General features: G+C 44.2%; 1 protein-coding gene across 3 annotated transcripts; it reads right to left on the bottom strand.

The window, feature by feature from the left end:
* Window positions 1-1655: 1655 nt before the first annotated feature.
* C5AR1 (complement C5a receptor 1) lies at window positions 1656-13879 on the bottom strand. 3 transcript variants are annotated; one of them, XM_057712255.1, is made up of 2 exons: window positions 13774-13879; window positions 1656-3780 (listed from the first exon to the last, which is right to left on the bottom strand). In XM_057712255.1, exon 2 carries the CDS (start codon window positions 3772-3774, stop codon window positions 2734-2736), a length of 1041 nt encoding a protein of 346 aa, XP_057568238.1. In that variant the 5' UTR covers window positions 3775-3780; window positions 13774-13879; the 3' UTR covers window positions 1656-2733. The 3 variants fall into 3 exon arrangements, with proteins under 3 accessions (XP_057568238.1, XP_057568236.1, XP_057568237.1); XM_057712253.1 differs by lacking the exon at window positions 13774-13879 and adding an exon at window positions 13239-13374; XM_057712254.1 differs by lacking the exon at window positions 13774-13879 and adding an exon at window positions 12702-12754.
* Between the last annotated feature and the right edge of the window lie 6919 nt (window positions 13880-20798).

The raw sequence follows: 20798 nt of genomic DNA, 5'->3' as shown, positions 1-20798 counted from the left end.
CTGGAAGTCCTACAGAGCACCTATCACTCTAGGTGCTCAGACAGCATCTTTAAATAAACATTGTCCCCAAGGCAGACATGACAACACTGTAGTAGCAGGGTTCAGCTACATTCCCCATCAGAATCAGGCAAAACCCAGCCTCATGCTTAAGGCTGTTCTCTGGACTCAGCCAGCTCTTGCAAAGAGGAAGAGGGAGTTGATATCTACATGGTCATTGGATTCAGGGGCCACCTGCTCTGTGTGGCTCCCTGGGCAGTTGAAATGTGCCAGTCTGAATGGAGATGTGCTGTGACTGTAACACACCCAGGATTTTGAAGACTTAGTACAAAAAAAAAAAAAGTAAAATGTAGCAGCCACTATGGAGAACAGTATAGAGGGTCCTTTAAAAAACTAAAAATAGAGTTACCATATGACCCAGCAATCCCACTCCTGGGCATATATCCAGAGAAAACTCTCATACGAAAAGACACGTGCACCCCAATGTTCATAACAGCACTATTTACAATAGCCAGGACATGGAAGCCACCTAAATGTCCATCAACAGAGGAATGGATGAAGATGTGGTACATATATATACAATGGACTATTACTCAGCCATGAAAAAAATGAAATGATGCCACTTGCAGCAAGATGGATGGACCTAGAGATGATCATACAAAGTGCAGTAAGTCAGAGAAAGACAAATATCATATGATATCACTCATACGTGAAATCTAAAAAAAATGACACAAATGAACTTATTTACAAAACAGAATACTCACAGGCATAGAAAGCAAACTTATGGTTACCAAAGGAGATAGCGGGGCAAGGGGGTAGATAAATTAGGAGGTTGGGATTAACGTATACACACCACTATATATAAAATTGGTAACCAACAAGGACCTACTGTATAGCACAGGGAACTATACTCAATATCTTGTAATAACCTACAATGGAAAAGAATCTGAAAAAGAATATATGTATAACTGCATCACTTTGCTGTTCACTTGAAACTAACATAACATCGTAAATTAACTGTACTTCAATTAAAAAAAGAATGTAAAAGATCTCAGTAATAATTTTTCACACTGATTACATGTTGAAATAAAAACATTTTCAATATATTGAGTTAAGCAAAATATATTATTGACTATTATTATTCTTTTATCAATATATATTAGATATCTTTATATGTAGCAATAAAATATAAATATATTAATAGCACTAGTATTACTATAATATATTGATACATGTGTACATTAATACAGTATTAATATGTTATATATTTTGTTATATTTATGTATTATATAATTATAAACAAAATTATTATATAACATTATATGCTATATTGATTTTCATATATGATATATAATAAATTCTCATAATATAATTAATATAGCATTCATTTCATGGTTAATATAACATATAATTGTATTACATTATTAAATATATTACTACTATTTCATCCATTTCATTTAAATTTTTAATGTGGCCAGTAGAAAATTTTAAACTACTTACGTGTCTTGCATCATATTTCTGTTGGTCTGTACAATATTTCTAGCCAATGTGGACACACACACACACACACACAAAACACTAAGCAGGAATATTTCCAAGTCAATTATAAACAAACAACGTTTCAACATTTATTTTTTATTTTCATGTTTCAAGTGGTGCACATTAGTTTTATTTAAAGTCCAAAGGTTACATGCTTTTATGTTACATATGTATGAGTCCATTGATACAACATCCTTGAAAGGACCAAGTTACAGAGATGGGGAGCAGATTCATGGTTGCCAGGGGCTCGGGAGAAGGCTGGAGAGCGTGGAGGGAGTGGGGGTGGCTAGAAAAGGGTGTCATGAGGGATCCTGGTGGTGACGAAAATGTCCTGCACCTTGACCATATGCATGTCAACATCTTGGTTGTGATATTGTAATGTCATTTTGCAAGATGTTCTGATTGCAGGAAACAGGTCAAAGGTACACAGGATCACTCATTACTTACAACCCAACCTCATGAGGATCTAAATGAGATCAAAACAAAACGTTTAATTTTTTTTTCCAGCAGAAACAAAACAGCAGTTGGCAATGTAAAACAGCAAATTTCCCTGAGAGCCCATTCCCTGGAGGGGCCCAACCAGTATTTCCCAACCCTAAGTACCTTCCTCACTTCTTGCTTTTCACCATAACCGCATAACATCTTTTTACTTAATACTTTTTTTTTTTAAAGCCAGTGAAGTAACCTACCAACTTACTGTTTTTCTTTAAATCAACTCACTTCCAAAAGCTGAGATACGTCCATGGACTTTTACTTTGTCCTAAAGAAGAATAACTTCTGAGATGCCAGTTACACTTTTTTTTTTTTTTTTTGCCAACTCGCCATGAAATAAATACAGAACTCTTTTTTTCAAGGTTAGAATGTTTCTATCTCTCTAGGTTCTATGTATCTAAGATATTCACACTCTGCACACCAGAGGACTCCAGGTATACTGGTTGCTGTTTGTTTTCTAAAGTCTTTGGATGGAAAGAAAGGCTGGGCGGTCCCTAGAAGGATGTGTTCATCTTGGAAATGAGAAGTGACGGGAAGGGTTCGCCTGGAAGAGGAAGGACAAGTCCAAGAAAGGTGGAAGGAATGGAGGCAAATTCACTCAACCAACACCACCCACCTCACCAAGGGCTGAGATCCAAAAAGCAAAGTCAACGGACCAGAAGTTTGGTGGAGCGCCGGAAAAACGGTGGCCGGAGAGGCCTCCGTTTACACTGCCTGGCTCTTCAGCGCCGGGGTGTCCATCGTGGAGAGTGTGTTGGACTTGCTCTCCCGGCCCACACTCTCTTCAGTCAACACATACCGGAGCCTGGAGGGGAGGGACTTAAGGACCCGTGCTTGAAAGCCCTGGCCAGCGACCACATAGATGATGGGATTAATGCAGCAGTTGATATAAGCTATGGAGACACACAGGGCATCCAAAGTGGACACGAATTTGATGCCATTCTTGTGTAAAAAAAACAGCATCATCCCTGTCACCTGGTAGGGCAACCAGAAGACAAAGAAGCTGGTCACCACTGCCACCACCACCTTCAGCGTCTTGGTGGAGCGGGTAGCACTGCGGCTCCACGCCCGGATCAGGAGGAAAGTGTAACAGACTGTAAGCGTGACCAGCGGCCCCAGGAAGCCCACGACCAGCCGGAGGACGGCCACAGACCTCTCTGCGTAGAAACCGTTTTTACCGTAGTCAATCACACACATCGTCGAGGGCGGGAAGTGCTCTACGTGAACCTTACGAAACTTAAAGGAAGGTATGATCAGCAGCAGAGCCAAGCCCCAGGACATAACGCAGGCCACCCAGGCCAAGTGGGCCCCTCGGTAGTTCTGGCACCAGACGGGATTAAACACCAGCAGGAAGCGGTCGGCGCTGATGGTGGTCAGGAGCAAGATGCTGGCGTACATGTTGAGCAGGATAAGAGAGGGCAGGATTTTACAGGCAGCGTCACCGAAGGGCCAATGGCCGTGCTGGACCACAGATGCAAACAAGATGGGCAGTGCCAGGCAGGAGAGGAGGTCGGCCACTGCCAGGTTGAGAAACCAGATGGCATTGATGGTTCGCTTGACCTCGAATCCCGTCACCCAGACCACCAGGGCATTGCCCGGCACTCCCACCAGGAAGACGGTCGCAAAAATCACCAGGGCGATCTTATCTGGAGTGCCCAGCGTGAGGGTTTTGGAAGAGTTATCCACTGAGCTGTTGGGGTTATAGGTAAAGTTGCCATAATCATAATCCGGGGTCACGGAAGCCATGGCGTCCTGGGTGGAATCAGAAGCAGGAAGAGTATAAGTTTGCAGACAGGTGGCAGGGGGCCCATCAGAGCTACTCAAAGCCCATCACTCCACTCCTTTAAGTCTCGGGTGTCTCCCTGGGAAACGGGGGTGCTGAGGGCTGAGAGCTAGCTGGGGTGTCGTACAACTTATTAAAATGTTGAAAACCCTTCCATGCTAATGGGTCTCCATGCCATCCTGCCACCTCCCCCTGAAGTCCCTGCACTTCCCCAGAATCCAGCAATCAAATGGTTAAAGCCTAGACCTGCTACAATACTGTGGTCACTATCCACTCTGATTGGCCAGTGCCCATGGCTCATTGCTTGTTAGATATCTTTAATGTCACCAACAAACTGAGATGCTATTCCTGGACGGGCAGTTATCTGCCCCACCCCCACTACCACCAGCAGCAGCATCACCCCGTCTCGCTGCCTGCCACCCACTAAGGCAGCTCTGTGCTCTGCCAGGGGGCAGCTACCCAGAGTCGGCAGTGCTTGGGCAGTGCCTCATGTACTCACACATAAGGGGTAGAGAGGGGGTGGGTCATCAAGGTACACAGTATCAGAGCTTCTCTGGTGGCGCAGTGGTTAAGAATCCACCCGCCAATGCAGGGGACACGGGTTCAAGCCCTGGTTGGGGAAGATCCCACATGCCACGGAGCAACTAAGCCCGTGCGCCACAACTACTGAGCCTGCCCTCTAGAGCCCGTGAGCCACAACTATTGAGCCCATGTGCCACAACTAGTGAAGCCCGTGCAGCTAGAGCCTCTGCTCCCCAACAAGAGAAGCTACTGCAATAAGAGTGCACCCGTGCACCACAATGAAGAGTGGACCCTGCTCTCCGCAACTACAGAAAGTCTGCGCGCAACTACAGAAAGTCTGCGCGCAACTACAGAAAGTCTGCGCGCAGCAACGAAGACCCAACGCACACAGCAACAAAGACCCAATGCAGCCAATAAATAAATTTATTTTTTAAGATACATAGTATCTTTTTTTACTTAATTCTGCATTTCAAGACTTAGAGGAGAATAAACTAATAATCATAGGCACATAAATCCAAAATTGATAGCCCAAGTCCTGAACTATTCCCTAAATTTTATTTTCCTATTTACTTGTCTTTAAAATTTTTATTGGAGTTGAGTTGATTTACAATGTTGTGCTAGTTTCAGGTGTACAGCAAAGGCAAGATATAATATCAATGTAATATTTTAAAGAATCACAATTAATGCCCCTGCCCCCCCCAAAAAAAAAAACACAGTGGAAAAGATTTGAATTGTAAATACAGGCAGTCTGTTGCGGTTGTTCTTTGGTTTACGACCCTTTGTTACGCAAGAGGAAACTTCAGATCAGCCCACAGTTTTCATTCCCAGCTGAGCAGGTTTTTGCAGGTTGACAGCAGCGTGAAAACATTTCAAGCAATGTGGAGCTTTATGCATAGTCATGGGGTTTTAAGAGGGGTTGTTTTGGGAACAACCCCAACTATGGAAGGATATTTTCCTAAGTGAAAAGAGGGGCGCACACGTGTCCTTCTGCCCTGAGTTCCAGAACAGCTCAGCACGACACTAGGATCCAGATCCCGACTGTCCTACTTGAAGCCTACATGGCCCTCTGCAAGTTCCACTGCTACTTCATGCCTCCATTTCATTCCTGGTTAACTCCTAGCAGTCCTTCAGTTTTAGCTATCATCCTTCCAAAACCTCGGTCCCAGAGCAGTGAGAAAATATTTAGGGGCAGCGAGAGGAAGAATAAGAAACAGGAGTAAGAAATAGATTTGTACCTTGCTAGAGGCAGGGCAGAGGGATCAAAGGAATAGAGAAGGATAGGAATTCAAGAACAAAGGATATCTTAGGGCTTCCCTGGTGGCACAGTGGTTAAGAATCCTCCTGCCAATGCAGGGGACAGCCCTGGTCTGGGAAGATCCCACATGCCGTGGAGCAACTAAGCCCGTGGGCCACAACCACTGAGCCTGCGTGCTGCAACTACTGAAGCTCACGTGCCTGGAGCCCAGGCGCCTAGAGCCCATGCTCTGCAGCAAGGGAAGCCACCGCAATGAGAAGCCCTCGCATTGCAACGAAGAGTAGCCCCTGCTTGCCACAACTAGAGAAAGCCTGTGTGCAGCAACGAAGACTCAAAGCAGCCAGGAAATAAATACATAAAAGTAAACAAATAAATAAATTTTTCTTTTAAAAAAGAAGGGGAAGTGTCATGGATTAAAAGAGACTTAACAATCTGTCATACATAGTGAAGTAAGTCAGAAAGAGAAGGACAAATATTGTATGCTAACTCACATATACGGAATCTAAAAATGGTACTGATGAACTCAGTGACAAGAACAAGGATGCAGATACAGAGAATGGACTGGAGAACTCGAGGTATGGGAGGGGGCGGGGGGTGAAGGGGAAACTGAGACGAAGCGAGAGAGTAGCACAGACATATATATACTACCAACTGTAAAATAGTCAGTGGGAAGTTGTTGTATAACAAAGGGAGTCCAACTTGAGGATGGAAGATGCCTTAGAGGACTGGGGCAGGGAGGGTGGGGGGGACTCGAGGAGGGGGGAGTCAAGGAAGAGAGGGAATACGGGGATATGTGTATAAAAACAGATGATTGAACCTGGTGTACCCCCAAAAAATAAAAAAATTTAAAAAAATTTAAAAAAAATTAAAAAAAAAAAAAAAGAAAGAGACTTAAGAAGCATATCAACCAAAGGCGATATGGAGACAGCTGGATCCTGATTGAAATAATCAAATGGAAAATAAGACACTTTGGAGACAATCTGGGAGCTTTAAAAATGGACTGGATATTTGACGACAGTAAGGAATCATTACTTATTTTATTAAGAGTGATATGATTTTGTGTTTATGTTTTCAAAAAGTGGGGAAAGGCTTTTCTGATAGGGATACTTAGCAGGTAAAATAGGATGTCTTGGGTTTGCTTTAAAACACTACAGAAAAAAAATAGCTAGAGAGAGAGACAGGAAGGAAGAAAAAAGGGAGGGAGGAAGGACCAAAGATGATTAAGAATGGCCAAGTGTTGTTAATGTGGAAGCTGGGTGATGGGTACATTGGGCATTCACAATATTATTCTATTTTTGTATGTTTGAAGTTTTCCATAATAAAATAAAGAACAGAAAAGTCTTGAGCACTTCTTCCCCAGACAGAGCTACGTGGAAATATCATACCTTGCAAGAGAGAAAGGGTAGCAACTGAGCAGGAAACAGCCTTGGATGCAAAACTGTAACCCAGACGCACCAGACACAGCAGCAAAATCCCCATGCAGGCCATGGAATGATCACACTAAAGCAGACAGTATCTATTGAGCATCTACTATGTTCCAAGCGCAGCATTAGCTCTTTCAATCCTGACTGCAACCCTACAAGTAGATTCTATTAATATGCCCATTTTACTGATGAGAAAACAGAGGCACTGGAAGATCAAGTAGCCTGTTCCAGTCACGTAGATGGGAATTCAACTCTGTTTAGATGGGGATGCAAACCCAGGTAGGGTGTCCCTGAGCGTCTCCAAAGGGGCTGTCGATGGGGTAAGGACAATTGAGGGGCAAGTTCTGTAGCCCTTGGAGCCCATGCCTAAAGGCAACTTTAGCACCAGACCAAGGAAAGGAGAGAGAGAAAAATAAAAACCCTGTTACAGAAATATTCAGAGCTGGATTTGTAGGGCACCTGAATTTGCAGGCTGAAGTCGATACCCACTAAATACCCAGCTCATGGATTAAATAAGATGAAAAATATTCCAGCACCTGGCACAATGCCTGGTACACAGTAGGGGGACAAGAAATGGCAATGCCCTTATTATTTATCTATCTTACAATTATTGAAGACTCAGATCTTTCTCTGAACCGCTCTTTTTTATTTCTCATTCCTTTGTGTTACCCTAAGGTCAACCGGGTCAACCAGGCTGACGACCTGGGGTACTTGCTGGGAGAGCCATAGCAGCGATTAAATTATTCGAAGGGAAAATGTCAATGCCGGCTGATGAGTGGATGAACAGGGTATGGTATATCCACGCAGTGGAATATTATTCAGCCATAAAAAGGGATGAACTCTTGATACAAGCCACCACGTGGATTAAGATTGTAAACATTATGCGGAGTGAAAGAAGTCAGACACAAAAGGTCACATATCATATGATTCCATTGACATGAGAAGTCCAGAGCAGGCAAATCCATAAAGATGGGGGATGTGCTAGTCGTGGCCAGGGACTGGGAGAGGGGTATCAGAGAGGGGCTGCTTAATGGGTACAGGGCTTCTTTTGAGGGTGATGGAAAGGTCCTGGAACTAGATAAAGCCAGTGATGGACAACACTGCGAATGTACTACATGCCACTGAATGGTACCCTTTAAAATGATGAATTACATGTTACGTGAATTATACTCAATTCAAATTAGAATGCTGGTGTCATAAAGACAAGAAGGACCGAAGGACTGTCCCAGATGAATGGGGACTCTAGAGCCAGGACAACCGAATGCAGTGTGACATCCTGGACCAGAGCCTGGAGCAGGAAAAACAAATTCACATGAAAGGGTGTTATTCGGACAACCGAGCAAGTTTGAATACGGTCTGTAGACTAAATAATAGTATTGCACCTAACGTTAAATTTCCTGATGTTGATCATTGTGCTGTGTCCATGTAAATGAATGCCCTTGTTCTTGAGAAGGAGGTGAGATATTTGGGGGCAAAGGACATGATGCCTGCAACTTACTCTTAATTGCTTCAGAAAAAAAAAAAAGATGGTAGATAGATAAGTAGATATAGGTAGATGATAGATAGATGATAGATGATAGATTGATAGATGATTAGATAGATAGATGATGACAGATAGATAGATAGATAGATAGATAGATAGATAGATAGATGATAGATGATAGATAGATATAGATAGATTGACAATAGATACATAAAGCAAACTTGGAGAATCTGGGTAAAGATTATATGGAAATTCTTTGCACTATGCTTGCAATTTTTCTATAACTGTGAAAATGTTTCCAAAAAGTTAAAATTGTTGAATTACTTCCATGGATGCAGAGCCCGTGCCCTGAGCCACCCACCTGTACCATCCCCACTCCCAGCACCCTGGCCTCCCATTTTCTACTTTGGGACCCCCTCTCCCGGTTCCCATGGTCAAATCAGTAAAGGGTTAATGCCGGACATGGCAAGAGGCCCCAGACCCTGCCTAGGGGCCTCTGCATCTTAGCAGAATGTTAAATATTTTAAATGTCCACCTCGGACATGATGCATGAGACTGACTTTTGTCCCTGCCCGTTTCACAAGCCCTCGGCCAATGCTAAGCTGCAGAATAACCCAGACCCCGAAAAGGGGAGTCTCTCGCCCCTCGTTCTCATGCTCATGTTACCACCCCGCCTCCCCCCATCAGCTGACAGAGCTCCTTTCCTGGAATGAGCTCCTGTGGCCCTTCCCTCTCAACGACTTCATCAGTACAGGAAAAAAGACGCTGATTCTAACCCTCTGTGGTTTCTGGGATCCTCCCGATGCAAAAGACTTGCAAAGTTTTGCCATGGCAGCACCCTTACAAAGAGTGGAGAGAGCCAAGTCGTCCCGCAAGAGGGGACTGACTACATGAATGACGGCACATCCAGGCAAAAGGACACTATGCAACCATCAAAACAATGAGGAAGTTTACATAAGTATGTGTGTGGAAAGAGCTACAAGTTCTAGCGTGATATAGACCAAGAAAGAACTGAATAGTGTGTGAAGCACGATACCTACAAAAGAGGAATCTCTCTCCCTCTCTCTCTGTTTTTTCTCGCTCTCTCTTTTCCTTCCTCCCCCTCCCTCCCCCCGTCTCTATCATTGTATCTCTCCTTGTGTGTCTGTGTGTGTTTCCTTGTGTGTATACAGACTAGCTCCAGAAGCAGACAGAGGAAATCTGTACCAGCGGTTCCCCCCTCGGGGAGGGGGAGTAGGAGGTTGGAAGGCAAGCACTGGAAGGAATCTTTTACCATGGATGCTTTTGTTCTTCTTACATGTAGAGCCATCCCAGTGAATGCACTGCCCATTCCCCCCAGAATGGATATTGTACAGACCAGACAAAAGCATTCGTGGTTCTACCATTCTCAGAGTCTAGAAAAGATTCTAAGAATATTTCTTCATTGCACAAACAGGCTAGGGGGTTGGTTCCTGACACACCTGGCACCTGCCCTCGGAGGGGTTATGGTCTACTGGGAGAGAGAAATCAATCACCAGGGATGGGAACTGAGCATGTTCAATAGAGAATCCAGCCTGGGGTGGAATCAGGAGAAGGGTCTTGGAGAGATAAAACCACAGCCCCGTGCAACAGAACTTTCTGCGCTGATGGAAATGTCCCAATGTGCGCCATCCAAGATGGTAGCCACCAGTCACCTGTGGCTGTTGAGTGCGTGAAATGTGGCAGATGGGTCTGGGAACTGAACTTGTACAGTTCTGTCATTTTAATTAAATTTCATCAGCCACGTGCGGCTGGTGGCTACCCTGTTGGACAGCACGGGTCTGGGGTTCCTAAGCGATTCCTAAGTGCCGAGCGCTGCTCTCTATGCTTCCCAGGTGTTACTTCATTAATTCCCAAACTGTGCACAGTATTTATGCCACAACAACCCCAAGGGTGGGGTACTCTTATTGTTCCTAAGATCACGGATTCATTTTAGGAGCCCTTGTCTGTTGTGTGGGCTCCAGATGAAAAGCTGAGAAGAAGGGGTGGTTGGGATGGTCCAGCTGCAATGGGGCACGATAGTGGCTTGCACTAGGGTGGTGGCAGTGAGGAGTCATGAATGGACGGGAGGAGAACAGGGTGAAGGAGAAGACGCTTACGAGAAAAGCAATCAGAATCGCCAAGCTCTGTTCTGTTCTGTTCCCTTTCATGTATCAGCTCATTTAATCCACAGGATGACCCTGTGAGCATTGTTGCCATTGCAACACCCATTTTACAGATGAGAAAACTGAGAGAGCTGAAGACACTTTTCCAAGTCCTCGCAGTTAGCAAGTGGCAGAGGTGGAGAGAACTTCTGAGAGTCCAACCCCAGAGCCCTCTCTGAGGGGCTACCAGGCCTCAAGTGCAGTGGGAGTGAGGGGCATGCATTCAAGGCAAAAGGCCACAACCTAACAGGAAAGGAGTGTCCACGCACCCGAAAATGAACAAACATCAGTGTGGCTGGCAGGTAGCCAAGACGAGGTTGGAGGAGCCACAGATGCCACATGAAACTATGTGTATTTTATCCTGGGGTAATGGGGAGCCATGGATGGTCTTTGAGCTGCAGCGGGACTAGATGAGAGTTTCTGTTTAGAACGATCCCTCTGGCTGCTGTGAGGAGGTGAGATTAGAGGCAAGAGGACCAGAGAGGAGGCTGGGGCAGGGACCCAGGCCATCGAAGATGGGAGCTTGGATGGGAGCGGTGCTGAGAGGAGAAAGAAAAGTGGGAAGACTGAAGAGGCGTGACAGGGGATTTCCCTGGTGGTCCAGTGGTTAAGACTCTGCGCTCCCAAGACAGGGGGCCCAGATTCGATCCCTGGTCAGGCAACTAGATCCTGCATGCTGCAGCTAAAGATCCTGCATGCCACAACAAAAGGATCTTGTGTGCCGCAACTAAGGCACAGCACAGCCAAATAAATAAATATTAAAAAAAAAAGGTCATGGCATGGCCACAGTCAAGCAGCTGGTGAGTGGTAAACTCTGCCCCAACCCCTTCCGTCTCTCACTGGGCTTCAGTCTCGCCATCCTTACAGCAGGGAAAGTCCTACCAGCTGTCCCCCTCCATTACCGTGGAAATAACAAACTCACTTAGGAATGCGGTCAGAGCTAGTAAATACACAGAAGGCACGGTCTGCTCTACATCCTGAACATCCATCTCCCTGTTCCTACATGGACACAACGTCTTTAAACAATCCACCCACAGAACCACATGTAACCATTACAGCGTCCTCTGAGACATGGGGTACAAGGGTGGGGGTGAGTATCTCAACTCCGATTTACCTTCTTGAATTTGCACAATCTTTGTGACTCAACATTCTTGAGCACAAAGAAACATAAGCACTTGCTTTTTAAAAACCACATGAAAAAGACAAATCTCCAGAGCTTTGGAGGATGCAACGAACTGCCTTTCAGGTTGGCAAAAATTTTTTTAATTTCGTGGAATTATGCAGATGGGGGTCTAGACAAGTAGATACCCTCATGCTCTGCAGATGAGGAGTGTAAAGTGTGCAAGTTTTGGCAAAGCTTTTCAAATAAAAATTGCCCATACCTTGAATTCAGCATTTGCAGTTCTAGAAACCCAGATGTGGGTCCAAAGATGTAATTTGGGTGGTGGTGTTTTTTGGTTTTAGTTTTTGTGGTTTTGTTTCAGTCACGCAGCTTGTGGGATCTTAGCTCCCAGACTGGGGAATCTAACCCCAGTCGTCGGCAGTGACAGCATGGAGTCTCAACCACTGGACCAACCGGGAATTCCCTAATTTTGATTTTAAAGACAAAGTATTGGAAACAGCCTAAATCTCCGTTGATAAGAAATGGAGACTCCCACTGGCATATCACAGCGCTGATAAAAGGAAAGAGGCAATTTCCCTGAAATACACAGGGATGATAACAGTATCTTCCTCACAGATTGTTTAAGATGAAATTCGTAAATGTCAAGGGCCTAGCCCAGTGCCTGGCATGCAGTAAGTGCTCAATAAATGCTGGTCACTACTCCTGTATGTTATTCATGAAAGAAAAAAGAAGCAAGATGTAACGATAATGTGTAAAACAGACTTCTCTTTGTCGGGTGGGTGGGGGAGAAAGGAGAGCCATGTCACAGGCATTGAGCACCAACTGTATGCCAGGCACTGCTGTGTGAGCTTTCTGTGTATTATCTCATTTAGTCCTCACCACAGCCCTACGATGTAGATTTCGCTCTGTAGGCTTACTTACCCCATCTTAGTGATAAGGAGAAGAAGGCTCAGAGAGACAAGTCTCGTCCGCTATCACACAGGAAAGGCACGATCTGAATCCTATTTCAGTATGACCCCTGCGTCAATCGACTCCTTACGTCCTTCCCTGCGCTGCCCTGGAGCACCTGTAGACTGTTTCCAGAAAGATCCACCACAAACCAGGTGCCTCTGGGGCAGCTACCATGAATCTGAGTCTCTGGGGAGGGAAGGGAGTTTCACTGAACAGTCTTTAGGGATTTGGGACGATGGAACAGAAAGAAAAAGAAGTCGAAGCTACTCAGAAGCCCAATAATTCTTCGACAAGCTTACTCCTTCGCCGCCTCCCAGCCCTGGATTGGGAGAGTCTGAGAGGAGGGCGAGGGGAGAAGGTCGGGGGCGGGGGGGAGATCGAGGACAGGAAGGAGGAGGAAGGAAAGGGGGAGAGACAAGAAGAAGGGGAGAGTGGGGAGGGTAGACAGCGCCCGGAAGGGAGGGCGCGCAGGTAGAGGGTGTCTGCCCCCGCTCCTCCCAGACTCACCATATTCAAGCCTTCCCTGGGTTCTCTGCTGGTTAGAGGCTCTCTCCTGCCTGAAGGCTGTGGTTTTTAAAGCCCCAAGGGAGGGTGCAGATAGCCGGGGAGGAAATGACCCGTCCTTCCCCACTGGGGTTCTCGTTGGTCTGCGGCTCCTTCCGCGGGGAACACACCCAGGGAGTCCTGTATACCTCCTCCCAGCCACAGGAGGGAGGCTGGGGCTCTGAAAACTCAGCAAGCTCCAGGTTCCAGGAGGGAGGAAGCCAGAGGCAAGAGACCTCTGCCCCATCTAGGCTCGGCCCCTCTCCGAACCTTGGTTTCCCCCATTTGAGGTGATCTCTCTCTTTCCTTCTGTGGCTCCAGGTAGGGATGGTAAAGCCCAGGAGTCCAACTGGCTTAAACGTGGGAAGCAGGGATTGTGAGCCCAGCCTCCCAACCAGGTTCCATTGAGGCCCAGAGAGGCAAAGCAGGTCTATGGAGGTGGCCCAGCACTTCGGGACTCTTCAGCCTCCCTCCCTAAAGTTTTGAAGTTGGCACCCACCTGCACCCCCCAGAGCCAGCACCATCCTTTCCAGCCCCATTCTGGGTTCTTGCGGAAACACGCTGGAGTGTGGGGCAGGGAAGGATCCTATGTTATTAGTTTCTTGTTGCTGCTGTAGCAAATCTCCATAAACTGAGTAGCTTAAAACAACAGAAATGTATCCTCTCACAGCTGTAGAGGCCAGAAGTCCGAAATCAAAATGTTGCCAAGGTCACACTCCCTCTGTTAGGGTAAACACTGAATGAAACCACCTGCCCTGGCCAGGCAAAGACAGTTAATGATTTGCATGAGTTATTTTACAAGAGATCCTGGTAAGGAACACGGAACTAACAAGGCACCACCAAGCGGAAGAATTGGGGAAAGGTCAAAAGGAAAGAGGAGACGCCAGTCCACATGTCCCGCCAGCCTCCCAGAATCTTTCTCTCTGGAATCCATCTTGGCTGAGAGATGCACACACCACCAGGAAGGACCCTGAGTCAGAGTGATTGACCAGAGACAACCCGGAAGCTAACCCCATCACCATAAAACCTGAGACTGCGAGCCACATGGCAGAGCAGTTCTCCTGGGTTCCCTTACCCTCCTGCCCTCCGCCCGGGTGCCCCTTCCCAATAAAGTCTCTTCTTTGTCAGCACGTGTGTCTCCTCCGACAATTCATTTCCGAGTGTTAGACAAGAGCCCATTCCCGGGCCCTAGAAGGGGTCCCCCTTCCTACAACAAATGGCAACTCTGATGGGGCCTCTTCTTCGCTGCAAGTGACATCCTCACCACTCGGGGTACTCGAGGACCAGCTCGCCCACCAACAGGCCAGATCCAGCAGCCACAAATGGAACCCTTTTGTCCCTGGTCTCTTCCTGACGTGGACAACTGGCCAGAGTGCCCTCATCAGGAAAGGAAGAAGAGACTTTATTGACCTCTTTCCCTTACCCTCTCTCTTTCGTCTTTTCAACCCCTCCTATTCTATTATTTTTTCTTCTGTCCTGGTCCTGGATGCAGGAGTCTGGTTGAAGGGCTTCAGCCTGACCTGAGGGTTGGAGCCTGATCACAGCTGGTGGGCAGAGAACTCAAATTCTGGTTCTGGTCTGGTATCTGGTTTCTGGTAGGGCCGTGTTCCTGTCCTCCCTTCCTGGAAGCCCAGGGAAAAGTCCCGTAACACTTGGATGTCTGCAGGTGGCAAGAGACATCTATAAGGTCACCCATTTTTTTCCCCCACCTCCTTCTCCTCTTCTTTCAACCTGGCCTCCTTTCCTCCCTTTGAAATATTTGAAGACCTGAGATATTTCCATTTACTCTGTTAGTATTCATATCTGAAGTTCTGTGTCTCTATAGGAGGTTTTCTGAGAGATTGCAATCTCGTATTTAAAGGAGTGTCTGATTAGGATGGCAGGGCCTGTGTGTGTTTTATACTTTGTGTTCTGTGTTGTGATTTGTGATGGCCATTCTGCCGTATGAAAAGGGATAATCTTGTGTGGTCACCATATTGTTTAGACTCCAGGTAAAGCTGGTTTATGTTAAACTCTTGAAAACTGGTTCCAAAACTCGTTCTTTTTGCATATACAGTTAGTAAAAGCAAACTTGATCAAATGTCTTTTCAGAATTCTGAGAGAACAAGTTCTACTAGGAGAACTTGATTTTCTCTCCCTGTGCCTTGAGACTAGCACTCGCAGAAACACTTATGTAGACCATCTCTAATTCCTGAGATTGAGGGAAAAACTGGAAGAAGCCTTTAAAAATTTACTTATTCCAACTGCTATTTATAAACTAGTGAGTTTTATATTGTAACATCTGATCCATGACTAAGTCTAGAAAAGGAAGCTAGAGGATTTCCTTGATGGTGCAGTGGTCAAGAATCCACCTGCCAATGCAGAGGACATGGGTTCAATCCCTAGCCCAGGAAGATCCCACATGCCACGGAGCAAATAAGCCCATGCACCACAGCTACCGAGCCTGTGCTCTACAGCTGTAAATACTGAGCCCACATGCCACAACTATTTAAGCCCATGTGCCTAGAGCCTGTGCTCTGCAACAAGAGAAGCCACTGCAAGGAGAAGCCCATGCACCACAATGAAGAGTAGCCCTTGCTCGTAGCAACTAGAGAAAAGCCCACGTGCAGCAACAAAGACCCAACGCAGCCAATAAAAATAAGTAAATAAATAAATAAATAAATTTTTTTAAAAAGGAAAAAAAAAAAGGAAGCTAGCTCTCTCCTTGTGTCTAGATATATGTATGTCTCAGTATGTATCTTTGTCTTTGGATAATATTGCTGAGGTTCATTTGTAAATTAGCTCTATTTGATTGACAAAGAAAAGTAAGTGCTTACAAATCAAATGATTCTAAATACAGGAGAAATTAGACTAAATGATTTCAGGTTCATGTGAACCGGGAAATATTCAGTATTAAATTAATGCCTGGTATTAATGTTTGTTCGTCAATCTAATTAATGTAGATGCCCTTAGAGTCATCAACATTAAGTATAATATTTTTATTGTACCTAGGTTTAATGGAAGCTAAATAAAATATCTGTTGCAAATTTGTGAGCGAGGAAAGTAACTCAATGTGAAGACACTTTTAAGGAAAGAAAATGCAAATGAGATAAGAACTTTGGGTGAACTTTTCAGGAATAAAATAAGATACTGAAACATTAATTACTGAACTTTGGCTTCCTTTTACAGAGAAACAAAAGGTTTAGAACTATTAATAAATATGTTTGGTGCCACACTGAGATATTTTCTTTAAGAAAGCAAATTTTTCAAGAAATTATTTGGATTTATGTTTACCAATCTATAGAGTGTTGATATAAAGGACAGTTCGTGGTTGCTTAAGGAAAGTAGGATGTGTGTTCTTAGTAAAGAAGGTATGAGGAATGGAATTGCATTTTATTAAGGGAAAAGGAAGTAGGTCTGACTTACAGGTGGCTGTTTCTGGATGGAAAAATAAAGTGATGAATACAGAAAGCGATAAAAAAAAATTTGTGGAAAGTTGACCCTGAGAAAAGAGTTTTGTGCATGGTCAGGATTGACTAAGGTTAAAATAAACTTAATTGAGAAAATGAATTTTAAAAGTAAGCAGGTGCAGGGCTTCCCTGGTGCTGCAGTGGTTAAGAATCCGCCTGCCAATGCAGGGGACACAGGTTCAAGCCCTGGGCCGGGAAGATCCTACATGCCATGGAGCAACTAAGCCCTTGCACTACAACTATTAAGCCTGCCCTCTAGAGCCTGCGAGCCACAACTACTGAGCCCATGTGCACAACTACTGAAGCCCGCATGCCCAGAGTCCATGCTCCACAACAAGAGAAGCCACTGCAATGAGAAGCCCATGTACCACAATGAAGAGTAGCCCTTGCCTGCCACAACTAGAGAAAGCCCATGTGCAGCAACAAGACCCAACACAGCCATAAATAAATAAATAAATAATATAATAAATCTTTTTTAAAATATAAAAATAAAATAAAAGTAAGCAGGTGTAAAACTTGAATTTGGTTTTTCTGTCTCTTAAGAGGACAAGATTTCTTAAAATGTTGAACTACTTTTGATAACAGATTTCAAGTTTCTTTACCTCTTAAGTGATCTCTTCTGTATTTGCCTTTGAAATCTTTTATCGTTACTTTGAATAAATGATTAACTTTTGCTTCACAGTGACCTATGATCCTATCTGACTGAGTGTCCTAAACACTCTTGATATTTTTGGACAAAGCTTCCCAAATCAAATTCTAATGAAGTCCTTTTGGCCTCTAGCTAACTTTGGGATGCTTCAAAGGGCCCCTGAAACATCCCAAAAAGAGATATAAACTAATTAGGTTCATTTAGTATGCTGAATTACATGAGAAGTATTGTCAAATGAGTAATAAATCTTCTTAGGTTATATTGTGTGGCAAATATTACTAATATATATATTCTAGAAATTATATAGAGTTCCTAAAATTCTGATATGTCCTGGTAAAATGTTATCAGTCATAATTCTAGTAAAGTTAAATTGAATTATTAAAAGGACACTATAAGTTTGTTTCTGAAGCTTATCTCAGGAATCTATCTTTGGATAAAGGTCAGATGCCCCACCACCTACAATCAGGGAGTTATGCAAACTGGAAAAGATAATTTAAAGGACTATCTCCAACCTGGATGGAAGGATCCTTATCAGGTACTCTTAACTAGCTCATGCACAGTGAAACTGAAGGGAATTTACTCTTGGACTAATTTCCGCTCACAAAGGGCCCCTGCACTGGACTGGCCTATAGAGAGGCCAGCTGACCTCAAACTCACCTTAGAACAACGCTCAGAGGAGAAACTACACTCATGCTAGGATGAGAAGAAGACATCAGAAGTAAACAGCTTGCCCAAGATCCCCGACCTGACTCGTATGATCATTTATAATGTTTTCTTGACTTCTTGGCCCCTTGCATATGAATCAAATGTTTTCCTATCATGGGCACCATCCTATGCTAGTTTTAAAAACCAGTCCAATTGTTGGGTTTGTGGCCAATTACCTGTGTCTAGTACTTCTGGGTTACCTTGGTGAATTTCTCCACTCCAAGGCTCTAATTGATTGGCCCTGAGGAAATTTACTTTAAAAGAAAAATTATAGTCATGTTCAGGTCACTATTGATATTACTAGTTGGAATCCCCTCCCCTGGCCAGTTAATAATGCTTGCTCTGACCCTGGCAATAAATATGAGTTTTCTTCTATTACTCAAACTCAATCAGAGCAACAAGCTAAGTTTTAGCCAAGGAATAAGACCTCGTACAATCTTGGAATGGATTTATGTAGTTAACACGAGGCTATGGTAATTCAAGTTTAAAGCCTCCTCTATGTTGGGAACAATTAAATCACACTAAGGATAATATGTCTAGTAATACTAGGTAACTGGGCTGGGTGCCTTATGGACAGTGCCAATATATAATTTCCCTGAAAGATGAGGACTGGTACAGAACAGACTAAGTCAAATGACCTGGGATAGACTGGGCTGAGCCTAATGGAATTTCTTGACTTATATTCTTGCTTATGACCTTACTAATCTGCTACTATATTGTTTTTTTACATGGCCTGTTCTACATGATTGTGTTTCTTACATTACCAAGTGTAAGACTGAGCCTCTGATAAAATGATGATATATAGTTTCAGATAAGATCAATGATGGTAATAGTGTAACTCTAGCTATGGGAAGAAGCAATAAGAGGGAATATTTTCCTGGACCATAAGAGACTAGACAAGTGATCCAGAGACTTTCTGGCTACTTGTAAGTCTTAGTCCAATAACAGCAGCACATTGAGTGGCCTATCAGTGAAATCTTTGCCAGACCTTGGAATAAGCATTCCTAGCACTGCAGGACAAAATGGTCATGAAATGCCCCCCAAACCATGGTCAAGCTTATGAACCTGGAAGGGCTCTGCCAACTGAAAATTGCCATCTGCCTCTGCAAGGATTAAGTCAATGGCCACTGCACCTACTGACCTCCAATACCCCTTGAAAGGAATTCAGGATGGCAATCAGGAGTGAAGCACTCTGTGCTCTGAGAAAATCTGGCAGAACAGGCCTTCAGATAGTTAGATATTTTCAGGAGAAGATTTTATGAGCCCAAACTCTTGCATCTTCTCATACCTAGAGAAACACTAACATCATTAATGGTGACATCTGCTTTGGCTATTAAGGAGAAAATTACAATTAAAAGTCAAAATGGAGTAGCCATGGTTCAGACATCCAACGAAATAACTAGATGACACTATGGGTGTGATTTCAGACAAGTCCTTGTGAAACAGGAGGGAAGGGGGCAGGGCACAACCTTTGAAAGAACAACATAGCCCTAGGATATGACATAAACTGATTAGAACCAAATGTGTCCAAGTTGGTGGACAAGTCAACTTCCACTAGACCTTGAGCCTCAGTATACGCTCATTGTAATACATCAGCAAGCTAAATGACACACCCACAGGTGCCATGACAGTTCCAAGGCCAGACCATAAGGATTTCCTGGAAATCCCCACCCCTTCCCAGAATAGCTGGAATACTCTTCCCACTCATTAGCCTATGAAATTACCCACCCATACAAAAACTGACAACCCCATACCCTGACGCCTTTCTCACCTTCTGAGGTGGCCCACACTCTGTCTGTGGAGTGTGTTTCTCTCTAAATAAATCCACTTCTTACCTATCACTTTGTCTCTCACTGAATTCTTTCTGTGATGAGACATCAAGAACCTGAGTTTCATTAAGTCCTGAAACCAGGTGTGTGATCTCAGTTGCTTCCAAAACCTTGGGTTTTGGCCGGGTTCAAGTCCCAGTTGCGTGGGTTCGAGTCCCAATCTGAGTTTTGCCAGGTTTGAGTCCTGGCACATGGGTTCAAGTCCCAATCTGAGGTGCAGGGTTTCACTTGTATTGCTAAGAACTTGAGTTTTATGAGCTGTGTCAGAATTGGATGCCACCAGCCATTCTTAAAACAATGTCTCCTGGTACCTGGTAACTGCAAACTTACTTTTTAAATGTCTCCTCTTGTAACTATTAAATGTTTAGACAATAAAATTGCTTTAGATCAGATATTAACAAAAAAAGATGTATATGATGACCAATAGCACCTGTTATCTATGTGTTAATAGCACATAAAAGTTGAAACCTACTTAGATAAAACCAGACGGCTGGCTACCTGGCTACTGTCTCCCTTGAAGTGCCAGGTCCAGACTGGGTTTCAGGCTTATTCTCCTGAAAAGAAATGAGATTTATTTTGCCTATTAAAATTCCAATTGTCCCTCCTCCAACTACTTCTAACTGGGTTTGTTACACTAAAATAGCAGACCAAGGGATTGAGATTTTAATCATACTAAACTCAGATCCAGGACTTAGAACTCAGGAATATTTCCAATTCAGTGTTCTATTCTCCAAACTGAGGCAGGACTATGTCCGATTTTAGCAGGAAGTGGCCAGAACCATTGTCGGCCAGTTTCCTAACTTAAAACTGAACAGGACTCTGGGGCTCCAGAGTACAAATCCTTTCTGTGTCCCCTATTTCTTGTTTGTAGGATATAGGCTTCATTCAGCCT

This window comes from Hippopotamus amphibius, chromosome 16 (assembly GCF_030028045.1).
Source record: "Hippopotamus amphibius kiboko isolate mHipAmp2 chromosome 16, mHipAmp2.hap2, whole genome shotgun sequence".
NCBI lineage: Eukaryota > Metazoa > Chordata > Mammalia > Artiodactyla > Hippopotamidae > Hippopotamus > Hippopotamus amphibius.
This window is presented reverse-complemented; position numbering and strand designations above follow the sequence as displayed.